This window comes from Echinops telfairi, unplaced genomic scaffold (assembly GCF_000313985.2).
Source record: "Echinops telfairi isolate 266 unplaced genomic scaffold, ASM31398v2 ScPeMD7_17;HRSCAF=63, whole genome shotgun sequence".
Lineage (NCBI taxonomy): Eukaryota > Metazoa > Chordata > Mammalia > Afrosoricida > Tenrecidae > Echinops > Echinops telfairi.
Genome location: NW_022103914.1, coordinates 1,019,283 through 1,045,918, shown reverse-complemented (window position 1 = coordinate 1,045,918; position 26,636 = coordinate 1,019,283). Strand labels below are relative to the sequence as shown.

The 26,636-nt window shown below is 42.8% G+C and overlaps 1 protein-coding gene across 1 annotated transcript in view; it reads right to left on the bottom strand.

Annotated features, from left to right (window-relative positions):
* SLC49A4 (solute carrier family 49 member 4) overlaps nt 1-26,636 on the bottom strand; it is a 108,921-nt gene that overhangs the window by 47,526 nt on the left and 34,759 nt on the right. Inside the window, exons 4-5 of the mRNA XM_030884814.2 lie at nt 13,145-13,410; nt 11,178-11,307 (exon numbers count right to left, since the gene is read on the bottom strand). Of these exons, the coding sequence (XP_030740674.1) occupies nt 11,178-11,307; nt 13,145-13,410 (396 nt within the window). The remainder of the gene's footprint in view (nt 1-11,177; nt 11,308-13,144; nt 13,411-26,636) is intronic.

Here is a 26,636-nt window from a genome sequence, read left to right as displayed (position 1 = left end):
AAAGAACCCAAGTGAGTCTATGAGATTTTGACCTAAAGAACTGTGAGACAATAAATGTGTGTTTTAAGCTGCTGAATGTGTGATGACTAGTTATAAATGCAATGGAAAAGGACACGCGCGCGCGCGCACACACACACACACACACACACACGACACACATACAAGCAGGTAAATCAGTTCTAGAGTGGCCCAGATGCTGCATGGGGTGGCTTACACCTTGGGCTACTAAATGCAAGACCAGCAGTTCAAAACCACCAGTTGTTCCACTTTCTACTTCCCTGGACAGTTAGTTTCCCAAACGCACGGGGGCAGCTCTACCGGGTCCTACAGGGTCACTGTGAGTCAGAATGGACTCTGTGGTAGTGAGTTGTCTAAGCAGGTATGCTCACCTGTTTCTTATGGGCTCTGCAAAGGCATTTGGCTGTATGGACAAAACAAATTATGGGTAACACGCAAAGAGGGAATTTCAGCACATTTCGTTGTCTTCAGGTGGAAACTGTACACAGACCACAAGGCAGTCATTTGAATAGGGCAGTGTTTCCCAAAGTGGGCGATTCAACACCCTGAGAGGCGCTGCAATGATACAAAGGGACTGTAAAAGCAGATACTTAAACACTTTGGCCTGAATCATGAGTTATAGTACCAACAGTTTTCATGATTGGGGGTAGAGCTGGAGTTTGGGAGGAGGCACTAAATAAGTTTTTTTCTGGAAAGGGATAGTAAGCCAAATAGGTTTTGGGAACCTATGGACAGAACAAGAGGGTACTTCATGGTTTCAAGTCAGCAAAGATGGGCACTAGGGTTGTATCCTTTCACCATATTCATTAAATCTATATGCTGAGCAAATAAACTGAAAACTGATGGCATCAAGATTAGAAAGGCTCTACTGACGAAACACACAATATTCCTCTGGTTCCTTAAGGCTTCCTCCCCCCACCATCATGACTCAGAGCTCTACCTACAAATCCGGCTAGACCGGAGCATGTACACTGGTACACACAAGAGCCCTTGGCACATGGAATCCAGGACAGATAAACCCCTCAAGAACAGTAATGGGAGTAATGAGACCATGAGGGTAGGGGAAGGTCGGGGGAGAAAGGAGGAACCAACTATAATGATCGATGTATAACCACCACTCTCCCAGGGGGACAAACAACAGAAATGTGGACAGAGGGAGACAGAGGTCAATGTAAGATATGAAAATAATAACAATTTATAATTTATCAGGGGTTCACGAGGGTGGAAGGGTGGGGGAAGGAGGGAAAAAAGAGGAGCTGATACCAAGGGCTCAAACAGAAAGATAATGTTTCAAAACTGATGATAGCAACATATGTACAAATGTGCTTGACGTATGGAGTGTTATACGAGCAGTAAGAGTGCCCGATAAAATGATCTATAAGTAATAATAATAGTAATACATAAATGAAAAGACAGAAAAAGTGAGGTAAGCTTGAAGTTAAAAAAAATTAGACTCATTACCAATCTGCAATATACAGATCACCTAACCTTGCCTGCTGGCAGTCAAGAGGACTTGAAGCGCTTCCTGAAGACAGCACCTCAATGTAAAGACCACAAAAATCCTCACAACTGAACCAGTAAACATCATGACCAACAGAAAAGATGGAAGTGGTCAAGGATTTCATTTCACTGCTGGAAGCAGCAGTCAAGAAATCAAACATGCTGCACTGGGCAAGCCTGTTGGAACAAAACCTCTCTGAAATGTTAAAAGGCAAAGACATCATTTAAAGATGAGGATGCTCCTGACCCAAGCAAAGGTATTCTCAATCACCTCATACGCTCGTGAAGCTGAGCAATCAACAAAGAAACTGAGGAAGAATCAATGCCTTGGATCGCGCTACTGGGAAGAGTATGGCTGTACCGTGGACTGCCATAACAACCAGGAGCGTCCCTTAGGAGTGAGGATGCGAGACTTTGTCTTGTGTACTTTGCACATGTTCTCAGGAGGGGTCATGCTTGGCAAAGTTGGAGGGTCAGGGAAAACGAGAAACATTCCCCGTGAAATGGATGAATACAGGGGCTTACGCACAGCAACAATTCTGAGGATGGCTCAGGTCCGGGCAGCATTTCATTCTATTGGACAGAGGGTCACTATCAGCGGGAACCAACTCCGAACTACCTGACATAAACGTGTGCAAAAATTAAGTGAAAAAAATAAAGGCAGCCCTTAAGGCTTTAAGACATTTTAAAAAAATGTTTCAAATTTGATGAAACATTTAAAACAAAGATAGTAAACTTCAAGAAAAAGAAATATAAACAAAAGCGCACATCTATGTACATCATAGTTGCAGTGCTGAAAATCAAGCTTAAGGAGGAAACCTTGAAATCAACAGGAAAATATACATACAATGAAATGAGATAGATGGAAAGTAAATATGAAACAGTAAACTTAAATACAACTCATCAGTAGTACATTAAATGTAAATGGATTGTACTTTAATTAAAAGGCGGCGGTTGTCAGTTGTATTACAAATAAGGCAACTATATGCAAAGGTAAAAAGAGAGGAAACCACATAAAAATGGGCTTTTCAAGTCAAACAGGAAAATTAAACATTGGACCAGGAAATTTTCCAGTTCTGCCCAGATAGTGATCCATCTCAAGGGGCTGGGGCTGGTGCCTTCCTATAAAGTCAACTTTAGAGAAACCAAATCTGTAAGAGAGAAATATAAACTCCAGTAACTTAAAACAAACCAACAAACCCACACAAGAAACATCTGGACAGACCGAAACGGTCTTTAAGTTCAGTACCCGTTCACGCCTTGGGGACCTCACCCAGCAGAGCAGAGAGGCCTCAGGTGGCAGTGAGACCACACATAAAGTAGAAGCAAAATAAAACATAAGGGACAAAGGGACTCCTACTGATATACCTTTGAATATGTCAGGAAGATAGACTAAATCTACACATCTAACAATACTGCCTCTAGACAGATAAAGAAAATCAGATTTACAACGGGACACATATTCATAGTCATTGTTCTATCATCTCACATATAGAACAAGCAGATGAAACAACAAATCAATGAGGATCTAGAAGCCTAAGAACCCCGATCAAGCATGGATTCCCAAGGGTCTGTAGCGAACGCTGGGACTCAACGAGGACAAATGCATGCTCTGTAATGCAGACAGAATGCTACGAAAGGGCACAGGCACCACACACGAAATCTCCCGGGATTTCAGGGAACCGAAGAATATGCACTTAAACAAAGAAGCTGTGACAAAAAGATACACAGAAAACTTTTGTGTTCTGGAAACAAATACTCTCTAAATAACATGGATCAAACAGAAAGCATGAGGGAAATTATTTTTAAAAGTTTTAACCAATTAAGGTTAAAATATAACATCAGCTTGCTGGGTATAACAAAAGTCATGCTGAGGAGGAGATTAATGTTTTAAACACATAGAAAATAAAGGCTTAAACTATCTGAAAACATATTATTAAATCAATTACTCCTGCATGAAAAAATTTATCCAAAGGAACACTCTAGGCCCAGATATTGTCACCAATGAATTCTAAAGAGACATAAAATACCTTTAGGCTTTATACAAATTCCTACAGAACAGAAAGGGGGTCTTTACAAAGTCAACATACCGGGAATACTGGTACAGGAACCTGGCCAGGATACTCTCAGGAAAGACCATTACTGACTACCTCACTTAAGAGTACAGGTACAAAAATCTTAAAAAACGGAGAGTCTTTGAAACTAATATCTTGAAATATATAACAGAGGTCATCCATCACAACCTAATTGTGTTTATTCTAATAATGCAAGATTACCGTAACATTTAAAAGAAAAAACCTATCTCTATAGATACAGAGAGTAAAGGTTTGAAAAATCCAACACTCATCCATGATAAGTGTTCCTCCAAAAAAAGAAGGGAGTGTTCGTGATTTTAAAACATCAAACTTCGACTTTCCAGTTGAGACGAGAGAGACCAAGATTCTTGCTAACACCACTGCTAACACCCTGCTCGTCCTAATTAGGAACAGCGACAGGAAGAAGAAATAAAAGGCATACAATTTAAAAATGGAGAGGAAAACAATGGCTACGATTTGCAGATGCTGTGAACACCAAAAACTCCAACGTAATAGAAAGCTTCAAAAATTCACGGGAAAATTGTTTGATGCACAAACTTCATGAAGCCCCCTTGCCTAAAGGCAGAGTGTTAGAACTAGTTTTGGATATACTGTGAGCACATAAACCCTTTTTATAAACCAGCAGCAGACTGAAAATGTCATTCTAGAAATTTAAAAATCTTAAGCAAAAACAACCTGATACTAAAACTTTAAAATGTACAAGAGTTCTACATGGAAGACTATGAAACACTGAGATAACCCTAAATGGCCTACATGCACCAAAATACAAAGAGAAACAACACAAAACGCAAAACCCAGAAACAGAAATGATGTGGACCAGTGATTTATGGCAAAGCTGATTCTGCCTTGCAAAATAGTAGGTTAAGATAGTATTTGGTCCATGCTGCTGGATCAATGGAAAATCCATGCAGTAAAAAAAATGACACTGTTCCATATTAAAAAAAAAAATCAATTGTTGCTGATTACAGACCAATTTCTGGTTGACTGTTTAAAACAAAACGCAAACCCATACAGATTTTAGAGTATGAGATATAAAACATATCTTTGTGACCTTAGGTTAAAAAAGATCCCTTAGGCTATATACAAAAGGACTAATTGTATGGGGATGGGGAGGATAAATCTGATTATACTAAAATTAAGAACTTCTATGTATATAAAGAGAATTAAGATGAAAGTTATAGAGTAGAAGATATTTTTAACACTTATAACCAAGAGAGTTTATATAGCGGATCTATAATTAATCTCAGAACAATAAGGAAAAAACCACAGATAATACTGTAAGAAATTGGGCAAGAAACTTGAATAGGCAGTTTTTAAAAAGAAAAGCCATATGGCCATTACAGATATGAACATATGCTCACCATTCCTGGTCCTCAGGGAAAACGCTGACTGAAACCAAGTAAAGTACCGAGGCACACCCACCAGAATGGCAGAATTAAAGTCTGACAATCTCCTAAAGTGATGAGCAGATGAAGCAGCAGTTAAAGTCCCCCGCTGGTGGGAGGGAAAACTATGCAGTCAATCTGGGAAAGCTTAGCATTACTACTGAACTCAAAGAAGCGTATATATGATGGCCTAGCAAGGTACAGACCCAAAGGAAGCAAGCACATGCATCAGGCACGTGAGAAGAATGCTCAGAGCATCACTGCTGTACTAACCTCAGCCTACAGAGAACTCACCTGGGCATCCACCTCAGTAAAGAGAGTGATACTGACACAGTCACACAATGGAAATAGGACGACGATAAAAATGTACGGCTGCATCCCACAAAATAAGGTTGGCTAAAAGAAGCCAGACACAAAAGAGTCATTATGATGGTATTGATTCAAAAACTTGGCAAAAGTAGAGTGCAGTGCTTAGGTACACACAGAGACAATGAAAATGAAAATTTAAAACAGGCCAAGTAGGAAGGAGTGTTTGTGACTGGGAAGTGACCCACAAAGGTGTTAAGACTGGCAGGGAAAAGACTAATAGCGCCAACAACCGCAGACTGAATTGGAATATAACATTTTCCCATAATGACCAACTAGGCAAGAGAATACATTTTAGACACCATTCAGAATAGTAATTTAAAAATTATTATGTATCTAGGAATAAATCAGGAAGGCCCAAGACTTCGATGTAGAAACAAGACAAAAATCCAACAACTTCAATAACAAAACTAATCAAAGGAATCCATATATCAATTCACCTTATATTAATCTAGATAGTCAAAGCAAAATCACAATGAAAAATTCCAGTTGTGGGTGGAGGGAGAAAGGGGGAATCGATCACAAGGATCAACCTAAAACCTCCTCTCAGGGGGGCGAATAACGGAAAAGTGGGTGAGGGGCGACGCAGGATGATGCAAGATATGGAAAAAATAACCTATAAACTTATCAAGGGTCTGTGAGGGAGGGCGGACGGGGAAGGGAGGGGGAAGATATGGGGAGCTCATATCAGGGGCTCAAGCGGGAAGAGAATGTTTTGAAAAGGATGATGGCGGTATATGTACAAATGTGCTTGACACATAGGGGGAATGTATGGAGTGTGATAAGAGCTGTAAGAGCCCCCAATAAAAATATATATTTTTAAATTCCAGTTCTATTTTTTTAGAAACTCAATATAAACAAGTTCTAAAATTTTCATGGAATAATAAATGTCCTTGGCAAGCTAAGCCATCCTTTAAAGAGATGAAAGAGGGACCAGTGTTCGATCGGATACTAAGACAAACCGTGTAGTCAGAGTAATGAAAATAGTGTGGTATTGACTCGGGAACAAACAGAATAATGGGAGAGGACAGTGTGCTTAGGCACAAAAATTCACTGCATAATGAAGGTGTGGCACTACAAATGAAAGGGCTCAGTGTTGTTTGGTAAATGGCGGTTGCTCATTTTACGGAGAAAATGCTGTATCACTAGATAACATCACACATTAAAGTGGCTTCTAGGTGTGTGTGAAAGGCCTAAAGTAAAAGCAAAGGTTAATAATTAAGGACTACATGGATAAAATGAATAGCAGATGACAGAATAAGAGTAGGTATTTGTAATTTCTAAAATCAGCAATGGATTCGTATCTAGACTATGCAAATCATTAAGAAAAAGATAGCAGCTCTCATTAAGAAATGGGCAAAGCTAGGAGCAGGAATCAAGAGAGGGTGAAACCTACACCCCTAACTACTGCATGATGGCAATCTCCAACTTATTAATACTCAGAAAATGAAATTAAACGGTATATTTATTTACACCAAGTAGGCTGGTAACATTTTTGAAAATGAGTAATGCAAGTTCAGTAGGCTTGAGATGGTGTGGGTACTACAGACAGAAGTGTAGCTAGGGTGGGCATTTTTTAAAAGCAACTTGCCAATACGACAAATTAAGCTTAAAATATCTTGACCTAGCCACCTTGCTTGGGGGTGGGGGTGTCTATTTACCAAAGAAATTCTCAACCTCCAGTTCTCTGGATTTGAGTCAGCAGCCTGCCATACTGCCTGCCTTGAGAGTCCTGAGCTGCCTGCCTCTTACTTGCTGATCTTAGCTTCTGCAGCTAGACGTTTGCTCTCGGACCTACTGATATGGGGGGGCAGCTACTGGAGTCTTACAGGAGTCTCCTGCCCACAGACTTACAACTTGCTAGCCTCTATTACTGTGTGAGTCATTTCTTTGATATAAAACTTTCTATAGATACAACTATAAGCATCATTGGTTCTGTTTCTGTAGCTCAGCGGTTCTCAACCTATGGGTTGCGACCTCTTTGGTGGTTGAACGACCCTTTCAAAGGGGTTGCCCGATTCATAACAGTAGCAAAATGACAGTGATGAAGTAGCAATGAAAATAATGTTATGGTTGGGGTCACCACCACATGAGGAACTATATTCAAGGGTCGCAGCATGAGGAATGTGGAGAACCACTGGTCTAGAGAAGCCAAAGACAGTAACCAATAGAGAAAGGTCACACACTTAGAAGCAGAGGCAAGAGAAGGGAATCTCAGGGGCAGGAAAGCAATCATTGCTGTGCAAACTTGGGAGCAGCACATTCACGTTATCCATCAACACTGGTGTTAAATGGTGGGATCAGAATCTGGAAAGTTATTCCTAACAAATGTAGGAACTGAAATTTCAGGAGCTCTCTGAAGAATCAGAGAAAAATGCGTGGTGGGCTAGAGATGAGATCTGGAGAGCCCACACTGACCGTTGTGGCCAGCCCACAGGTGAGTGGGTTAAGCAGGTAATCGTGGAAAGAGATGGATGGGGAGAGACAAAGGGATCCTTGAGAAAGGGGTCTGCAAAACAGGCTTTGGATAGAGAAGAAAGAGCTTGTATTAATGCACTTACAGAAAAAAGATTTTGGTGTCCAGGGTAATTAGAAGCAAGAAGGTATACATGGTCAGAGTGATCATTTTAAATGCCAGTTTCCCCCTAGAAAACCTATTTTCTGTGATACTCCTTAGCTTAAAGTCCTTAAGTGACTTGGCAAGCCAGTTGTTCGTTTCCCTCGAGTGGCCCCTGACTCACAGTGACATCACGTGCGGAGAAAGACAGGCATGCCACAATTTTCACAAAGGACAACAACCGCAGTTAGTTGTAGCGGAGCAAAACGAACACTGTGAAAATATTTCTAGAGATACCCAAGTGGACAGCACTAAGAGATATTTTCAGCAAATACCCACAGCAAACCCCAGTGGTGGTGCGGGTCCAGCCAGACGACTGCAGTGTGGCACACACACACACACACACACACACACACACACACACACACGCACGCGCGTGCTTTGGCTCCTTGATGCACATAAAAGTGTACATTGCACTGACTGCAGGCGAGGAAGTCACAGCATCATGAAAAGTTTGGAACGTGAGGATGACAAAAATGCGACAGGCACAGAGCGCGCGCAGGCTATTGGGAAAGGGGGCCAGCGGAGAGCTGCCATAGACCTTTCCTTTGTGCAACGCACGGTGTCTGCAAAGACGATAGAGTGAATTGTAATAACATGAGGTGTGCCTGTGGTGAATCTGATAAGGAGTTTCCTCTCAATGACCCCAAAAATTATCAAGAAAATTAGTTGCCTGGAATCAGAATGCTCAATATATTATTTTTAAATTATTTTTAGAAGGATCCAACTACAGTGTTAACTGTGGTCAGCTATAAAATGGCTCGGGTTCTTGAAGACATGCATTAAAAAAAACCATTTTCATAGATGGAGTTATGGCAACAGATGCTTTTAATTCAGCTATGGAAATTTTATTGAAAAATGAAAAGACTGAAAAAATATATATTCTACAAAAGTGAAAGATCTTTAACCATCATTTGAATTGCCTATAGAATATAACACTGAAGCTAATAATATCAAAGATGTTTTGACTCAAATTTTGAAAATTTGCAAATATTTATTTCTACTTTCAAATAGTTTAATATGAGTGGTGCTGATCAAAGAATAATTTTTCAACTGTGAATTTTATTAATTTTAAATATAGATCAAGTATCCAATGAAATTTTGGTATCTGCAGTCAAATGCTCTACCACTGAGCTATACCCCTCTGAAATTTTGGTATCTGAATGGAGAAAATCTGTAAGTGTAAAATACACACTGGATTTCAATGTTTTTGTGTGGATAAAAAATGCAAAATATCTCATTTGATAATTTGAAATATCAATTACAAGTTAAAATGACAACATTGTAGAGTACTGAACTGAATAAACATTAAAATTAATGATTCATTTCTTTATAGGTTTTGAGGCTATTAAAAAGTTTAAATTATATATGAGGAACAAACTATATTTCTATTAGACAACACTAGAGAATACAAAAACACAGTTTACTACTATAAGGCACTTACCATCTGGGAGAGAAAGATTAGATCAAAAAGAACCAGAGAAGTTGCCAAAGGATCAATAAAAATCCAAGACAACTAGGTGGCAAGTCATACTCATAAGGAAGACCAGAGAGCTCAAGAATCAAGTTTAGTATTAAGGCATTTGTGGCAGCAAGGGCAGAAGTTAATCAAACTATATTAAGTTATGTCAATAAAATAAGACAGTAAGCTTTTCCTAAGTATGGTCCCACAAGTAGTATGGCAACAGATGCTCTTAATTCAGCTACGGAAATTTTAAGTGATATCTGAACAAACATTTTATTATCTTTGTATTGACTGGTGTGTTTCTTTTAATACTCAATTAGGAAGTACAAAATAAAATGATTAGCATGATAGGGAAAATAAACACGTGAACCCCGTGATTGTACAGGTACTATTGGTGGAGTAGTACAGGGGTTGGCAAATAGAAGAGCCAATCTTGTTGCTTACAATTTAAAAATCATTTGAGAGCCATCAATATATTTATAAACAAATGAAATCATCATCTGAAAACAAAATTATAACTTTATTTTCATTTTCAATTTTACTTCAGAGCCATGTGTATATACCGAAGAGCTACATATGGCTCTTGAGCCTTAGTTTGCTGACCCTGGAATGTAAAGTTATGCATTGGGCTACTGACCACAAAGTCAGCAGTTCAAACTCACCAGACACTCCGAGGGAGAAAAATGAGGTCTACTCCTGTAAGGAGTTATAGTCTTGGAAACACAGGGGCATAGACTCACTATGGTTGGAAGTGACTCGATGACATTGGATAAGTATTATTTAATATGGTTCCTTTTTAAAATTATTTAAGTAAAATATTCAAGTATTTTCCTTTAAAATATTAAGTAAATAATAATATCGGTATGTAGCTAAGGCAAATATTATAGGTATGTAGCTAAGGTGGTTTTGTTCTGGCAATTTTTGATAGGTTCCTGAGAGGAAACACTTCTAAGATATTTCATTAATCAAAAATTACTATGATATACACTGAGGTAGTGGATGGACTTCAGGCCTCTACTCATACCCTCCCTCAATACAAGAACACTTTGTTCTAACAAAGTGGCACTCTGTGATGCTCACCCTCCCGGCACAATCGCTGAAGACAAAATGGGTGCATAAGCAAATGTGGTGAAGAAAGCGGATGGTGCCCAGTCATGACACCAGTGCTGCCTATCACTTCAGACTAGACCGGAGCATGCGCACAGGTACAGATAAGAGATCAGAGCTCACAACACACGGAATCCAGGAACAGGAATGGGAATAGTGATACGAGAGGGGTTGGGGGAAGGTGGGAAGGTGGGGGAGGAAGAAGGAACCGATCACAATGATCGACACATAACCACATGGCCCCCTCTAGAGGGACGAACAACAGAAACCATGGGGAAAGGGAGACAGCGGTCAGTGCAAGATATGAAAATAATAGTAATTTATAATGTATCAAGGGATCACAAAGGTGGGAGGGGGAAGGGAAAAAAAGAGGAGCTGATCCCAAGGGCTCAATAGAAAGTCAATGTCTAGAAAATAATAATGGCAACATATGTACAAATATGCTTGACATAACTGATTGTTACAAGAGTTGTAAGAGCCCCTAATAAAATGGGGAAAAAAGGGTCAGGAAATAAAAGATCAAAGTGGATTTTTAAAATATATATTACTGTGATAGAGTCTCTTAACTGTGAAATGACCTCAAAGGGATTCATCCAAACCATCCAATGACTAAGTACAGGTACCTTAATAATCTACAAAAGCTCCGCCGATAGCTCAGTCGCTGGCTAGCTGCAGCAACACTGGGAGGGAAAGGAGGCCGGGGCGGGAAATAAGCTAACGTTGCAGCAAAAATCAAGCATACAGCTCCAAATTCTGAAAGAGGAAAGAAACATTAATAGGGTAAAATCCTAACCACGCAACACAAAGAACCTAAACATTTCAAGTATTTATTTCTCTAACAAATAATTATTAAGCAACAACTAAGTCCTACAGATACAGAGACTAGTAAAATATAGTATGTGGCTAGGATAACTCAGTCTAGTAAGAACAACTGGTATGCAGAGAGATGTCAGTAGGACAGAGGTAAAAAGGTCACATAAGCCAAGAATAGTGGGGTACTAGAGTACACCAAGGGGACCACTAGTGGCACAATGGTGAAAGCGCATGGCTGTTTACGGAGAGGTGGCGGTGGTGTTAGTCTGAACATGCATGGTGATCTGCTCCCACAAAGACTTACAGCCTAGGAAACGCCACGGGGCGGCTGAGTCTGAATCCAAGGTGTACACGTGGTATACGACGTAGGCAAGACTGAAGCAACTGTAGACTGTTACTCTTAAGGGAAATGCACTAAAAACCAACAGTGCCCACCATAAAAACGGACGGTGAAACCTAAGTCTAGGATGATCGTCTTTAAAAAAATGGTACTCAGAAAGAAAGAATATGATGAAAAACCAAAACAAAACCTGGTAAGGATTGGATAAGAGGGTTTGCTTGACCCACTGTCGGTCACTGTTCTGATGTACAGTGCAGGTCAGGCCCAATTTATTGGTGATATCGGAGAATGGAATATAACAAGAAGCATCCAAAAATAAGAAATCAAGAGACTGGATAGAATTTAAATAAAATACTGTAAAATATTAAATGTTAGGAAACAAAATGAATATCCAAATCATCTTCGTTTGGCTTCAACAGAGAAGGGACGGTTTCTGGGAGTTCTTGGCACTGCTCAAAGGGTGTTTAACACTTGCAAGTCCAAGTTTTTATGCCCAATTAGTGAAGGGGGAAAAAATAGGTACAGTATTCATACAAGACACTCGACCGCAGATGCTTTTATTTAGTTCAATCAGAAACTGAAAGACTGTTAACGCATTCACTTGGGGAGTGTGTGGATTTTCAATCTCTGTAATCTTTGTTAATCTGAAAGAAAACAAAAAAATAGACCTTTTCCCCCCACAATTCTTTTCGTGATTATAGAGGAGACTCGTGAGCGTGGTGATTAAGCGCTCATCGGCTACACTCGCCGTCAGCGGTTCACCCATCAGCTGCTCTGGGGGAGGAAGCTGTGGGAACCTGCTTCCCTACCGTTTCCAGCAGGTCAAGTCTGTCTACAGGGCTGGTACGAGTTGGCATGGACGAGATCGATGGCAATGGGTTTTCTGCTTTGTTTCTGCGGGAGACTGTCATGTAAGACGAGCGAGAACTTGACTCCAGACATACCAAGAGAAGGGGCTCAGAGAACGTTCTGGAAAGGTCACTATCCTCTGTTAGTGGGGGCCGGGGGTGAGAAACTGTAACTTAAATGTAGGGCAATGAGGTCAGAGAACTCGGACAACCAAGGGGGCACTCAAAGGAGGAAATGAGCTCAGTGCTTACCAAGAGCTGTTTGACTATTAATCAAGATGGCTACTTTTATATATTGATTAGCTATCTAGGGAAGTCTCTAGAAAGTGTGCCATGCAGTGCTCAACTGTAAACGAATGGGCAAGAGAAGTAAAGTTAAGAAATAACCTGTCAGGTAAGACAACACTTTAACCTTAATAACTGCCTAGAAAGGGTACACGTTTTAAATTAAGATCTCTACTCTATTATGTGGAGCTATCCATAGGAGCCTCCTTAAATATTTGATATGAAATGACCTGGCACACACAGCAGAGTGAAAACTGGGGTTAAAAAACAAATCCTAACAGCAAGAAAACAGGCTTCAAAGTACCTGTATACAGCACAGTGTCTATGCGATCTTCGATGTGGGCCCTGCTGCTCTCCGCTGCCAGAAGAGGAGCCGTCCCGTTCGGAGCCGGGACGAGGAGGGGGCCGACCAGAAACGCACACGCCCCGCCCAGGTAGCTGAGCATGGACGCGATGGCTGTGGCGGTGGCCCGCTCGTCGGCAGAAAACCACGTCGTGGAGAGGAAGGGAGCTGCGTTCATCACCGTTGGGCCTGCCAACCCATTTAACAACTGTCCTGCGTGGATCAGTCTGGAAGTAAAAAGAAAAAAAATTATAAAAGCCGTGTGGTAGCCAGAGCAGGCACGTTTCTAAGGCAGAAAGTAGTCTGTCAAACGGCAGTTTACCTATGGCGATGAGCATATGTCTGTAAACAAAACGACACACCTGACAGGTACAGTCCACTGACAGTCTGTTGGGGAGATCAAATGTAATCATTCTTAGCATTTATTCAGCTCCCAAGTATTTACTGAAGCTACTGATTTGTGCCACGTAACAAGCGAGGCACTTTCTCCCACTCCATTTTATCTAATCCTTATTAAAAAAAAAAACAACATTATGTGGTAGCCATTATTATCCCTATTAATCATTATGAAAACCTAAGTGCAGAAAAAAAATTTTAAACTTGCCCAAGTGTTAAGGGGTAAAGTAGAGATTAAGACCCAGGTCTGACTCCAAAACTCATCCTCTTTCTACTAATTGGCTGCTCATAAACAGATGAACTAAGTGCCACCTGCCCTACGAATAATCAGCTGAGCCCACCAGTTCATGCCTACTTTGTGCCAGCTCTTAGATGTATAACATATAAACTAGCGTTTGAGTATCTTCTGGTTGACAAGCAGCTGTTTCAAGAGCCAAGAAGCCTGGGTTCCCACCCAGCCCTGCAACTAACCAGTTACGGAACGCACCTGGGAAAGAAGAGGACTCGTTTAAATTCAATACGCGTTGACTGAGTACCTGCTCGGTTAAGGAATGATAACCATAGGACCTGTGAGCCCTTGGGTGGTACAAACGTTACTGTGCTTGGCTGTTAACCAAAGGTCGGAGGTTCGGGTCCGCCCGAGGTGCCTTGAAAGGCAGTGCTGGCGATCTGCTTCCTGACACTCCGTCACTGAAAAGCCCACGGAGCGCACGGGTGCCCTGACACACATGGGGTCTCCCTGCGGCAGAACTGACTTGAAGGCAGGCCGTTTCTGGTTTAAACACAGGACTCCAGCTTTGAATATTCTGATTCTGACTGTGGCTGTTAGGATCAGTGGAGAAGTAGTCACTAGATTCCACTCCATCTGTTCTGCTGTTTTTCCCTCAATATTCTACTTCGCTCTCTCTCCTGTTCCTTACTGAGCCAATTCCTTTTCCTCTTTGGAAACATTCCCATTCAAGGGTAGCTTTGAAGCGGGACAGGGGGGAAGTCAGGAATCCAAAAGTACAGACAAGACAGGTAAGCAAATCAAGCTGCGCTCTCTGCCTTAGAAGCAGAGGAGAGAGCAGTCAGCCCATGCCGCGGTACTGACTATCGCTTGCGTCCTGCTTGTCCTGCTTTGTAAGTACCACATGGGAGTCGAGTACCTCTCTTTAACAGTTGGCCCCTTAAGCCACTTACAACACGTTTTCTGAGCACAGAAGTAAATAATAAACAGGCATCTGAGGGGAGGGTGAGCAGAAATGTAGACGCATAAGTGAGTGGGACGTGAAGTATATGAGTCAGACCTGCCGCTATCTGTGTATAAGTGTGGAAGAAATTATTTGAGGGCAAAATAGCTGCAAATAGCATTGGTGTTACTAAATTCAGAAAACTAAAGGTTTTTTTTTATTTTTTAATCTTCTTGTGGGAGGGCAGCGATTTTCTAGATGACGGAAGCCATTGAACTGTCTCTGAATCCAAACACTCCTCCAAATGCCAGTGCATCCCAAGGTCACACAGCAGTGGCATCATGGAGACACCCCTGAAACCACGCCGGGAAGTGGTTTCCATCTCGGCCTGCGGTGGCGTGACGGTCAGGCAGCGCGTGCTGGCTCATCCGGCACCTGCTTGGCTATTTCACATCTTTACTGGGGTGATCCTGAAAGACTCACCTCCTCCAGAAGAAGGGTTACCAGGAGTACATTTTCTTCTGCCTAAAACGTTACAGGGAGAAGGAGAACGTGGAAGGACAGTGTTGAAAAGAAGACGCTCGACTGGCAGAGCAGCATGACTCTGGAGGGAAGGTGCAAGACTCAACTGTTCGCGGTGGCATCACGGTGTCCTCTCAGGGAACCGGGACAGGGTCTCTTTCCACTCAGTGGACGTGTGGAGGGGCCTGGCAGCACAGGGGAAGCCCTCGGCTGCGGGGGGAACAGTGGGCCCAGGAGGAACGCTCCCTGGGAGAAAGATGAGGCGTCTATTTGCTGAAAGGTTACAGCCTGGGAAAAGGCGGAGGAGCAGTTCTATGTCCTGTTGAGAACTCGTGAGCTTGCAGGGATTTTAGGATCATCTAAGTCCAATTTACTCATCTCACACCAGAACATCTTTTTTTTGGCTACAATGTCATACAAGTGCTAAAATGGTGTTGGTCATGGAGATCCAATGCCGCTACCACAGGACATTCCAGATGGGTTCTTAGTCTAAAGGTCACAAAATTTAGGGGTCTAGCCTAAATTCATATCATGAAAAATCATTGCAGGAATTCAAACAAGCATCAGCAGGTGTTTAAAAATTACTCACTATCGAAATGTTTCCTCCATGAAAAGTCACACAGACTTCACCACCAGCTCAGTGGGACATGGGCTGACTATCGAATCCATGAGAAGGCTGGCAGGGAACCCCTGTCTGCTCTTACCAGCATCTTTTAGGAACCTGAGGAGCTGATACCAAGGGCTCAAGTAGAAAGAAAATGTTTTTGAAATGATGATGGCAACATATGTACAAATGTGCTTGATACAACTGATGTATGTATTATTATAAGAGTTATAAGAGCCCCCAATAAAATGATTTATTAAAATTAAAAGAAGAAGAAGAAACTGGCAGGGGCGGTTCTACCCTGTCCTATGAGGTCACGAGTTGGCCTGACCCAATGGCAGTGGGAATCTGTAATACCAACATTTTCATGCTTGTGAAACACCGTCATTTATTATTAATCTCAATTTATCCAATCAAATTACCTGTAAAAACAAATGTAAAAATCCACTTCATATATAAAATCAAATTTTCCCTCCAAGGGAAAGAGGGACCATATTTAAAGTCAATGCCAGAGGAGTGCGGCGTGCCAGCAAGGAGTGGGGAGCCAGTGGAGGGGCCTGAGGGCTCAGCCCCATACCAGCTACGTGGACAACTGCCCCTCCCCCCAGAAGAATTTACTTGAGAGAACAGCACTGAAGCTGCAGCTAGGGGAGAGGGGCATGTCCGATCAGAGCACATGGGAGCAAACGAAGACATTAAGAGAAATCATAAAGCATGACAATAAACTCTCAAGAATGACAATAAAGGAGATCTTATATTTATAAAAATGTTTAATATATGCTGCATACATTATTTAACTCACTCATCAAATATGTATTATTTATTTACTGTGTGCTAGGACAACACTGTGATAGACCTATGAGAATAAAAAAATAAAAAGCTAAACCCTTAAGAATCCCTGAAGAGTCACCTAACAGCATATGCTAGGTCTACAAAGAAAAAGAAGGTCATCATTAGGACCATCGCAAATGTTTATAGGGTCTGTGACAAGAGTGCAAATGTGGGTCCCCAAATGTCCTTATTCTCTTCTGATCCCTGGCTCTGGCCTTCATGTCAAGGAATTCATATATGTGTGGAGCTAAAAATTCAAACTCCACTTTAGCTCCAATCACCCCTTCCAAATAGCTGTCCCCTTATCACCCACTGGGTCTAGGGAGTATATACATCAGGGGTGCAGCCTGACCTGGGAAAGAGGCTTGTTGCAGGGATTTCTGGGAGCCCTCAGAGCACAGTAGTGAAAGTGCTTGACTACTAACCAGAAGGTCACCAGTTTAAGCCCACTGGCTACTCCACAGAAGAAAGATGTGGCAGCCCGTTCCCATAAAGATATACAAGTTTGGGAAGCCTATGGGGTAGTTCTGCTCTGTCCTGCTGGGTGGCTATGAGTCAGAATTGACGGCAGTGGGTTTGGGTTTGGGTGTAGCTAGAGTACGGACTAGAAGGCAGCAGCAAGGATGGATCTTCCCCTGGGATAGTCAGGCTGAAGGCAAGTTATAACGGCATTCTCAAGCATGGAGACCCTGCGGCGTAGTTCAAAGGCAGTATTGGTAGCAGCAGTGGGAACATGGAGGAAAGATGGCTTAGAGAACTGTGATGGCCAGGTGAGTGATTAGATGTAGATGGGAGGATACCCACACCTATAACAATGTCCAATAAGTGGATGAATATAGGTCAGAAGCTAGGGCACCTGAGTAGAGGTGTGTGTTGAGGTTGGGGTCCAAATACTAGAAAATACCCACGCTAAAGGCACAAGCAGAGGAAGTAGAATCCATAAAGACGACTGAGAAGGAGCACCGGCGGGGGCAGGAAAGCAATGAAAGAGGAGCATTTGAAAATGCCAGTGAGTTTCAATAGAATGAAATAAAACAGAAAGACCGTTAGGATAACTGAAAGGTAACTGCTAGCTTCAGCCACACTGTAGGAGCAGCTGCCATGGAATGCTAAGGATGGAAGTCAGCCGAGGAAAGAGCAAAAGAAGTCTCTAAGTTTGGTAAAAGGTAGATAAAGCACCCAGCTTGTGAAGGAGTTAGTCTACACTGAAAAGTCTCACATCTTCCATCTATAAGAAGTAGAATCCAACTTGTGGTTGTCTTAATGCTTTCCAAGCACGTGTGAGACTTGGTTTCAGAAATGCACACCTGCTGCTCTGGGCTGACGCTGATGAAACATGGTCTACATCCTGATTTGGTGAGTAGCAGCTGGGATCCGAGAAGCTTGTGAGCAGCCATCCAAGGTGCATCTCCTGGTCTCCTCCCATCCATCGGGCCAGTGAGTGAAGAAAGTCAAAGGCACGTGGAAACAACGAGTCCAACGGCCCAGGCAGAGCCAGCCTCTCTGAGGCTAAGAACAGAAGCAGTCGACGGTACTCGGCTGCCACTATGGAATGCTCTCACCAGGATCTCATTCACTGCTCCCGGGCAAAGAGGAGAAAAAAAGTGGAACAAAACTAAACACCATAAAAAAGACTAGTGTACGGGCCGAATAGAGATTGGTAGAACCCCAAGTGTGTGATCCTTAGTCACTCTTCAGGTCTGGCCTGAACGTATCCCTGAGACTCAATTCTCAGGCAGTAACACCAGGGGAACAGTCAAGATAACGAGGTCTCCTCTCCCGAGAATAAGCAAACACATGTGATCGAAAGGGCAGCACTGACCCAAGGACAAGTTCTGCAGGGTTAGGAAGGGAGAAGGAACAGAAATGGACAGCACGGGGAGGAGGCGGGAGAAGTGATGAGGGGACATGGTGGTGCTTGCGGTCAATGACACAGAACAAAATGTGGGACAAATGCTGAATGGAAAACTGGTCTTTTCTGGAACCCTCCGCTCAAATCACAATAAAAGGCTTTTTTCAAATGACACAGAAGCATAAAGGAGGAAGGATGAAAGATCTTCCGTAAAGCGAAATAAATCCCAAGATTCAACGAAATTTTTTCCTGTCAGTCTCCAAGTCTGTTTTGTTTCCTAAATAAAAGGCAAATTCCTGGTGACAAAGGGCCCAGCTTGTGAATTTCCCACCCAAACCTGCTTCCTTTGAGTCGGGCTCTCATCGACCCTGTAGGACAGAGCAGAACTGCCCCTTACAGTGTTCAAGACTATAAATTGTAGAGAGTAGACAGCCACATCTTCGTCCCATTAGGGGGCTTTCACCCACGACATGGTGGTTGGCTAGCAGTCCAACACTTAAGCCACAGAGCCACGAGGGCTCCTGGAATTCCACAGGACCTAAGTAGTCACACACTAAAGGTTAGCTCCCAGAATGCATGCACTGACCCCAGTACAGGAAAGTTATCAAAATATGTACCAACCCAGTTCTGTTTATAAATGTTAAAAGGTTGAAAGTCAACAATACAAAAGATAGGGTGGTTAATAAATATTCTAGGAATAAATTAAAACAACAGCAGCCAGACATAGAGGGTAGCTTCCTTTACAACTGAGTCCCGGCCCAATGGCTCAACAAAGTGGTAAGCAGAAAAGATATTATCGGCATTCCAAGGGCACCCGTGGAGTGGGCTATAAGAAGCGTGCCCTTGGCCACTCTGGATCTGGGAATATGCCATGAAGATGGGAACAGTGACCTCAGATTTATCAAAGCTGCCGGCACCAAGGGAAACAGGAAAATCTCAGTCTCGACCCAGGTAAGTTGTCCAGGAAATGCAGTGCGATGACAATTCCCCAAAGAAGTTTTCCACATACCAAGTCAAGACACAGGGCGAGAAAAGCAAAACCAACTTGACATTGGTATCTCAAGCACAATGGCCTTGGGGCTGGAAGGGATGGATAAAGTATAAGGAGGCAGTTTTTTTGTGGGGGACAGGTAGACTTTCGTAGTGTAAGGTAGTAGTTCACTCTACTCTGCAGTAAACTCGGAGACAGATAGGGAGCTCTCCAGAGGACAGACAGCTAGTTAATACTCACTCACTCACTCACTCGCCTGCTGAAAACAAAATAAAATAACAACACTCACTGCCAACGAGTCGATTTCATAGTGACCCTATGTAATGTTTACATGGCTGTAAATCTTTATGGGGGCAGACAGCCTCTTCTTTCTCTCTCAGTGCAGCTGGTGGATTTGAACCACTAATTTTGCAGTTAGTAGCCCAATGCTTACCTGAGAGCGCCCCCAGGACCCTCTAACGCAGTGGTTCTCAACCTTCCTAATGCCGCGACCCTTTAATACAGTTCCGCATGTTGTGTTGACCCCCACCCATAACATTATTTTCACTGATACTTCAGCACTGTCATTTTGCTACTGTTGTGAACTGGGCAACTCCTGTGAAAGGGTCGTTGGAGCCCCAAAGGGGTTGCTACCCACAGGTTAAGAACTGGTGCTTAATGTATACTCAGAGTTAGGGAGTATATTCAGTTAGGGAACTGCATTTCTCCTGCACTTCTGTAAATGAAATAGAGAGCGCTGACAAGGGGGTGGTGGTGGTGAGGGATATATTCCATATATTCCTCTCCTTCTTCACTTTCCTCCCATCCACTCCTTCATTCCCTCGCTGTTCAACTCTCTCTCTTCTCCCTCCCGTCTTTCTCTTCTCTCATCTAGCTTCTGCCTAACCCTGGGGCCCGTTTCATCCTCCCTTGGTGGAAAAAATGGATGTGAGATGGGAGAATTCCCCTTGCAAGCTGAGTGGAAGCCTAGATTAAAGACAAAGATGAAAGGCAGAGGTGCTTCCCCACATCAGCAAACTGGGCAGACAGAGGAAGAAGAGGGAGCGCACCCCACCCCCACCCCCACACACACACTGCGCAAGGACTGCGGAGAGGTTTGGTGGCCTTCTTCTCTAGGCTAGGGGAGGGCTGCCCAGTCCTGCTGGTGTGCTGTGACCCTCCGGCCCTTACTCAGGGCCCCTGCAGGGAGAGCGGCTCAGGCCTGCAGTGGAACACAGCGCACAGCTGCCCTCATCTTCCTGGTAGTCAACGCCCCACAGCTTATCAGACAAACGCCAGGAGCCAGAGTTCAAGCCGAAGACCTACAGTTCATGCTTGCTAATATACGTGACATTCTGGCTTACGTTAATGAGACTCTGATATCCTCACCTCTTGCTTTTCGACATCCTGGAACAAATGCCTGTGATTCCTTTATTATTCCTAATATAATGCGATATTTTAGAACTAGAATTTTTTAGCTAAAAGGGACTTCAAATCTCATATAGATATTTTCCTCCTCATCTTAGAAGCTGTAAAAAAAATGGGATACAGATAAGTTAATAGTATATTAAAAATCCGATTTCAAATTGTATAACTTTCTTTTCCCCAAAAGTACAAGAAGGTCTTAAAAAGTGCAAGGGAAAATGGAGTTAGAAATAATGGAATTTTCTCATACATTTAAAAAATTTCCCTTATACTGGAGGGAGCAGGATGGGCCTCAACATCATACAACTCAACTAATGGCTGAGGTGGGACTAGAAATCCAAATGAGAACTCAGGCCGCCCATCTACAAATCTCTACTCTTCTACACGGCCTCATCCTAATAATAAAAACCATGGATTGTTCTCAGATCAAGGCATGTTTTATTCTGTGTATAGTCCTACTTTATAAAACCGTTAGGTGACCATAATTAGCATTGGTGGTAACATTAGCACACAGGGCCTTGAGAAACTCAGCAGATACTTCCACAACGTCAGTCTAGTACTTATAACTAAATTCTAGCCATTTCCAAATCATTTAGAACCCATAAGTACTCTCATCTCCAAGACTCAATATGTCAACAGTTCATAAACTTCCCTCCATTCTTAATCAACCCACACCAGAAGAAACTCACTTGTTCAAGGATTTCCTGAGTGTTGAAAATGGCAAAAGTGCTAGAAAGCGTTTTCCTTTATTTAACCCAAAGAAAGCTAGAGCGATGCAAAGGGTCAGCGATGCTACAGGTTAACTACAGGAGTTAGGAAAGGAGAAAAGAAAAATAGATGATTCTGGGCAAAGAAGAAAGATGCGGTTACCACAAAAAATAACACAAAAAACCCAAACCAAATGCATTGCCATAGAGAGTATATAGGCCATAGTGTCCCTGTACAGGGCTGCTAAGGCTGTAATTCCTTACAGCCTCATCTTTCTCTTTGGAGCACATAGTGAGTTTGAACCACCAACCTTGAAGTTAGTAGTCCACTGCCTAGCCCACAGCACCAGTTGTTATCAGAGCTTCAGTTTATTTTAGAAAACTTCATTTTATTCTTGTATCATTTAATACCTTTGGTCAATTTTGATTTGATTTAAAAATTCTACGGCATCCCTACTATTGTATAGGCAAGGCCTCTGTGGCGGGACACTAAAGAGACTGGGAAGGTGAGCATTGCAGTCTGGTCCTAAAGAGGCTCACAACAGTACTTATTGAGTCCAAGTTACAGAACGTAGATGAAGACAGTAGAAAGAATACTGGATTAGGTATCAAGACCCAGCTTCTGGTCTTAGCTATACTGGCTGCATAATCCTCTTACTCTCTTTCTGCTTCAGTTTCTACAATAATACTTTATTCTCACAGGATTTTTAGAGGGTCAAATAAGATAATCTCTCTGCCGGGCACAGGGAAAATGTATGTGGTTCTAGTCATTTCTACCACCCCCATTTTGTCTCCTAGCTTCTTCCTTTGTCTTAGAACTTATTTTGTCCTCTTAGTAAGGAGCTCTGTGGGTGCAATGGTAAAGCACTCAGTAGCGGACTGAAAGATCAGCAGTTCAAATCTACCACCTGCTCTGTGAAAGAAAAGACCTCGCACTTTGCTCTCATAATGACTACAGCTTTGGAAACCTTATAAAGTAGTCTTATTCTATCATACAGGATTATAACAAGTCAGAATTAAACAACAGGTTAAAGGTCATATGCATGCACATTTTGAAAAACAAATGTATAAAGAAAAAAACATGCACAAATTTACTACAATTTCGGCAACAACTACTACTAATATTTTTATTTTGTTCAGTGTTTTTTTGTGTGTCCCTCTCTCAAGCAAAACATTAGTAATCCCAGATATCTTATTGACTATACAGCTTCGTGCACTAACTTTTTAACTTTATACTTTATCATGAGCATCTTTCTCACTCCATTAATAATCCTTTATCATAATAATTGTTAATGGCTGCATGATGGATGAAGCCATAACTTGATTATTAATTTTCCATTGCTGCTTTATATGTGGCTACAAAATTCATTTCATTATTTCCCTAATGTTAGATGTTGAAGTTATTTCCACAACTTACTTGCTAATCTTAATAATAACCTGTATGTGTAAATATTTGCCACTTTCCAAATGATTTGCTTAGGGTAAAAGAATATGGAATTTTAGACTTCATGAAACAATCATACCCACAAAGTCTTTTTCAGCAGGGCTTGTAGTAATTTATATTCCCAGCAGCAGGTTTTCAGTGCCTGCTTCATCAGCACTGAGTTTTACTGCTGAACACACACACTTAACTTGATATATGAGTCGTCGCTAGCTGCGGTGACAAATCACCACAAATGCAGTGGCTTAAAACAACACAGATTTATTTTCTTATCGCTCCACAGGTCAGAAGCCCAACATGGATCTCACTGAGCTATAGCGAGGTGGCCACAAGACTGTCCTTTCCTGGGGTTGTTTCCTTGCCCTTTCCAGTTTCTAGAGGTCAACCCCAGGTGCCCTGGTAGTTTTGCACTGGGCCGCTAACTACAAAGTCATCAGTTCAAAACCACCAGCCACTCTTGGGGAAGGGGCGCGCGAACACAAGACTTTATATTCCCGTAAAGAGTTACAGTCTCTGAAATCCACGGGGGATTTCCTTTCCGGTAGGGCCACTGTGGGCTTCATTTGATTTAGAGGTCCCTCCCGTTCCTGGGCTCAGGGCTTCCGCTCTCCATCGAGAAAGCTGGCAATTGGTGGGTAGAACTCTTCTCAAATTGCATTTTTTGACTTCTTTGTCTGTCTCTCTTTTTAAGACCCGTGTGACTGCAGTACACATGAAGCCATTGTTACTTGTACATCAAGGTCATTTCCCTAAGGAAGCGACAAGATAGAGGGAACTTAAGACTCAAGATGACTTGCTATCTGTCCTGGTCTAACTGTCAACTCTACATGGTTAAACAAGAAACAAATGCTACCTAGTCTGAGGAAGTGCATTTTGGGGTCTCCTCATTAAAGCAACTTAACTAGTTCCCCCCAAATGGCTCCAGATTTGGGATGTTGCTTGCACAATGATGGAAAATATGGTTAGTGGCATGTCAAAAAAGCAGACCATAGTGAGTCACAGGTTAACAACTGCTTGTGATCTCCTGTGTAGTAGTTAGACATTAGGTCAGCTTGCATTTGTGTAGGGATGGAGGAGTCCAAGCTGTCAATCAGGTCCCGGTCTGATGATGCCTCCTGGCAGGTGAGGCCTTTTTATGAGAGACATTGGGGACATTTCCTCTATTTATCCGTCCCTTTGCCTTCCTACATGCTGAGACTGTATGCCTCACTCCAGAGGCGATCCCATGGGGGCTGCCCAACCTGAGAGCACTTGGTGCCCTGCTATATCTCCACTGGCCTTGCCTCTCTGCAACCCTGTGCACACTGGCCTGTGGTCTCTCTGCCATCGGCTCATGAGTTTGGCCTTGAGTTGGACTAGGCTGGGATGATTTCTTGATATTAAGTTACTTCTTGATATAAAGTTCCTTTCTATACTTATGTGTCCCTGGTTTTATTTCTCTAGACAACTCAGCAAAATACAACCTGGAACTGGTTGGGGGAAAAAATCAGACATTTACTGTGTGCCTGGCCCTTTTATGCTTTGAAGATGATACTCTAAGAAAGCTTGAAGTCAGAAAAATATTAGGTTTGTAAATGTAGACAGACGCAATAGGAGTTCTGCTAAAAGAGTCTCTCTGCCTGAGGCCGTGTAGTCTGAATTTAATGAGAAACCATGAACTCTAAGCCTCAGGTTGCTTCTGTCTCCTAAATGGCAGGAAATAAAAGTGTCCCCGAGTCAGTCTAGCTCATCGATCCCCAAACTTATTTGGCTTATCTTCAGGGGGGGAGAAATTAGTTGGTTCCCACTCTGGTGATTAAAAATGTTTAGCCTTTAGTCCACCATTCAGGATAAAGTGTAAGTATCTGCTTTTGGTGCCTTCTCAGATCATTTCCACACCCCCTAGAAAGTGGGTTGCCACTTGGGGAAGAACCATTAGTCTAGCTGCTAGATCAAAGTAAAGATGCCATTTTCCTACTCAGATACATATATATAAAATTTCCCAAAATGCCGTCAGAGTAGTGACCACGAGCTATGTAGCTTCAAAGGACTTAAGCTCTATCGTTCACTGCAGGTGTGGCCACTGCGAATAACACAAAAAGAGGCTCCCCAAGGACAAAGCCAAAAGCCACAGGAAAGAGTCAAAGGAGTTATTCCCAGAGAGCCACCAAGACCTGACAGAATCCAGAAACTCCAAGTAGATGAAACTGCATTTTCTCTTTCTTGGAAAGGATGGTTGTTCTCTGCATGAGAAAAGGGGCCTACCAGACCACGTGAGGCAGCTACCACTGTCCTCTTGTATCTGCCCCAGCTTCTTCAACGAGAGCAAGCTTGCATTCTGACCGGGTTCGTGGCGGCCGAGTACAGATGCAAGTCTCTCTTGCAGGACTCGGAAGTGGATGAGATGACATATTCTGTGGAAATGAGTCAACCTCCTGCCCTAGCTGTGCCTGTCTTTGCCCCAAAGGCTCATGAACAAAGCGGCCATCGTGGCAGGGATGGAGCCTCAACATGGGCTCAGCAACACAGACTTCCACTCTCCACGGCTGCCTCGGCTACAGCCACTGCTAAGGACCCAATATGCCAGCAGCAGAGACCGACACGGAGCAAGCGTCCCAGGGCGTTCCTCGGCGAGAGCAACCAACAACTTGATGGCAGGTTGATTATATCCGAGCACTTCCATCACGGAAAGGGCAGCGTTTTGTTCTTATTGGGAAAACACTGGGTATGGATTTGCCTTCCCTGTCAAAACTACCATCCGTGGACTTACAGAATGTCTGATCCACCGGCACGGTGTCCCACCCAGCATCCCCTCGGAGTGAGGAACTCACTCCACAGCAAATGAAGTATGCCAACGGGTCTATGCGCATGGAATTTACTGGCCTTACCATGTCCCCATTCTCCTGAAGCAAATTCGGTCTTTCTAAAGACCTAATTATGGTGACAGTGAAGTGGCAATACCTTGCAGGGTTTGGGCAGTGTTCTCTAGGAGGCTGTACATACTCTAAACCAGCAGTGTTGCTTCTCTCAGAGAGAGGATCCACGGAGCCAGGGATCAGTAGCTGAAAGGGGGAGGGGCACTACTCACTATTATACCTTGTGATCTACTGGCAAAATTGTTGCTTCCTGTCTCCACAACTCTGTGCTCTGTGGGTCTAGAGCTCTTTGTTCCAAAGGGAGAAATCCTCTCACCAGGAGACAAAACCCTGATTCCAGGGAACTGGAAAGGAAGACTGCCACAGGCCCACTTTGGGTTTCCCATGCCTCTGGATCAGCAGGCAAAGAAGGGAGTTACTAGACTGGCTGGTGACACTGGTCCTGATGCCAAGGGGAAGTCAGATCGATGTGACATAATGTAGGTGATGCAGAGAATGTCTGGGATACATCCCTTAGGGTATCTCTTACTGCTACCAGGTCTCGTGATTACAGTCAATTGAAAACTATAGCAACCCAATTCTTTTTTTTTTTTTTTTAAACATTTTATTAGGGGCTCATACACTGGTTATCCCAATCCATACACACATCAATTGTGTAAAGCGTATTTGTACATCATT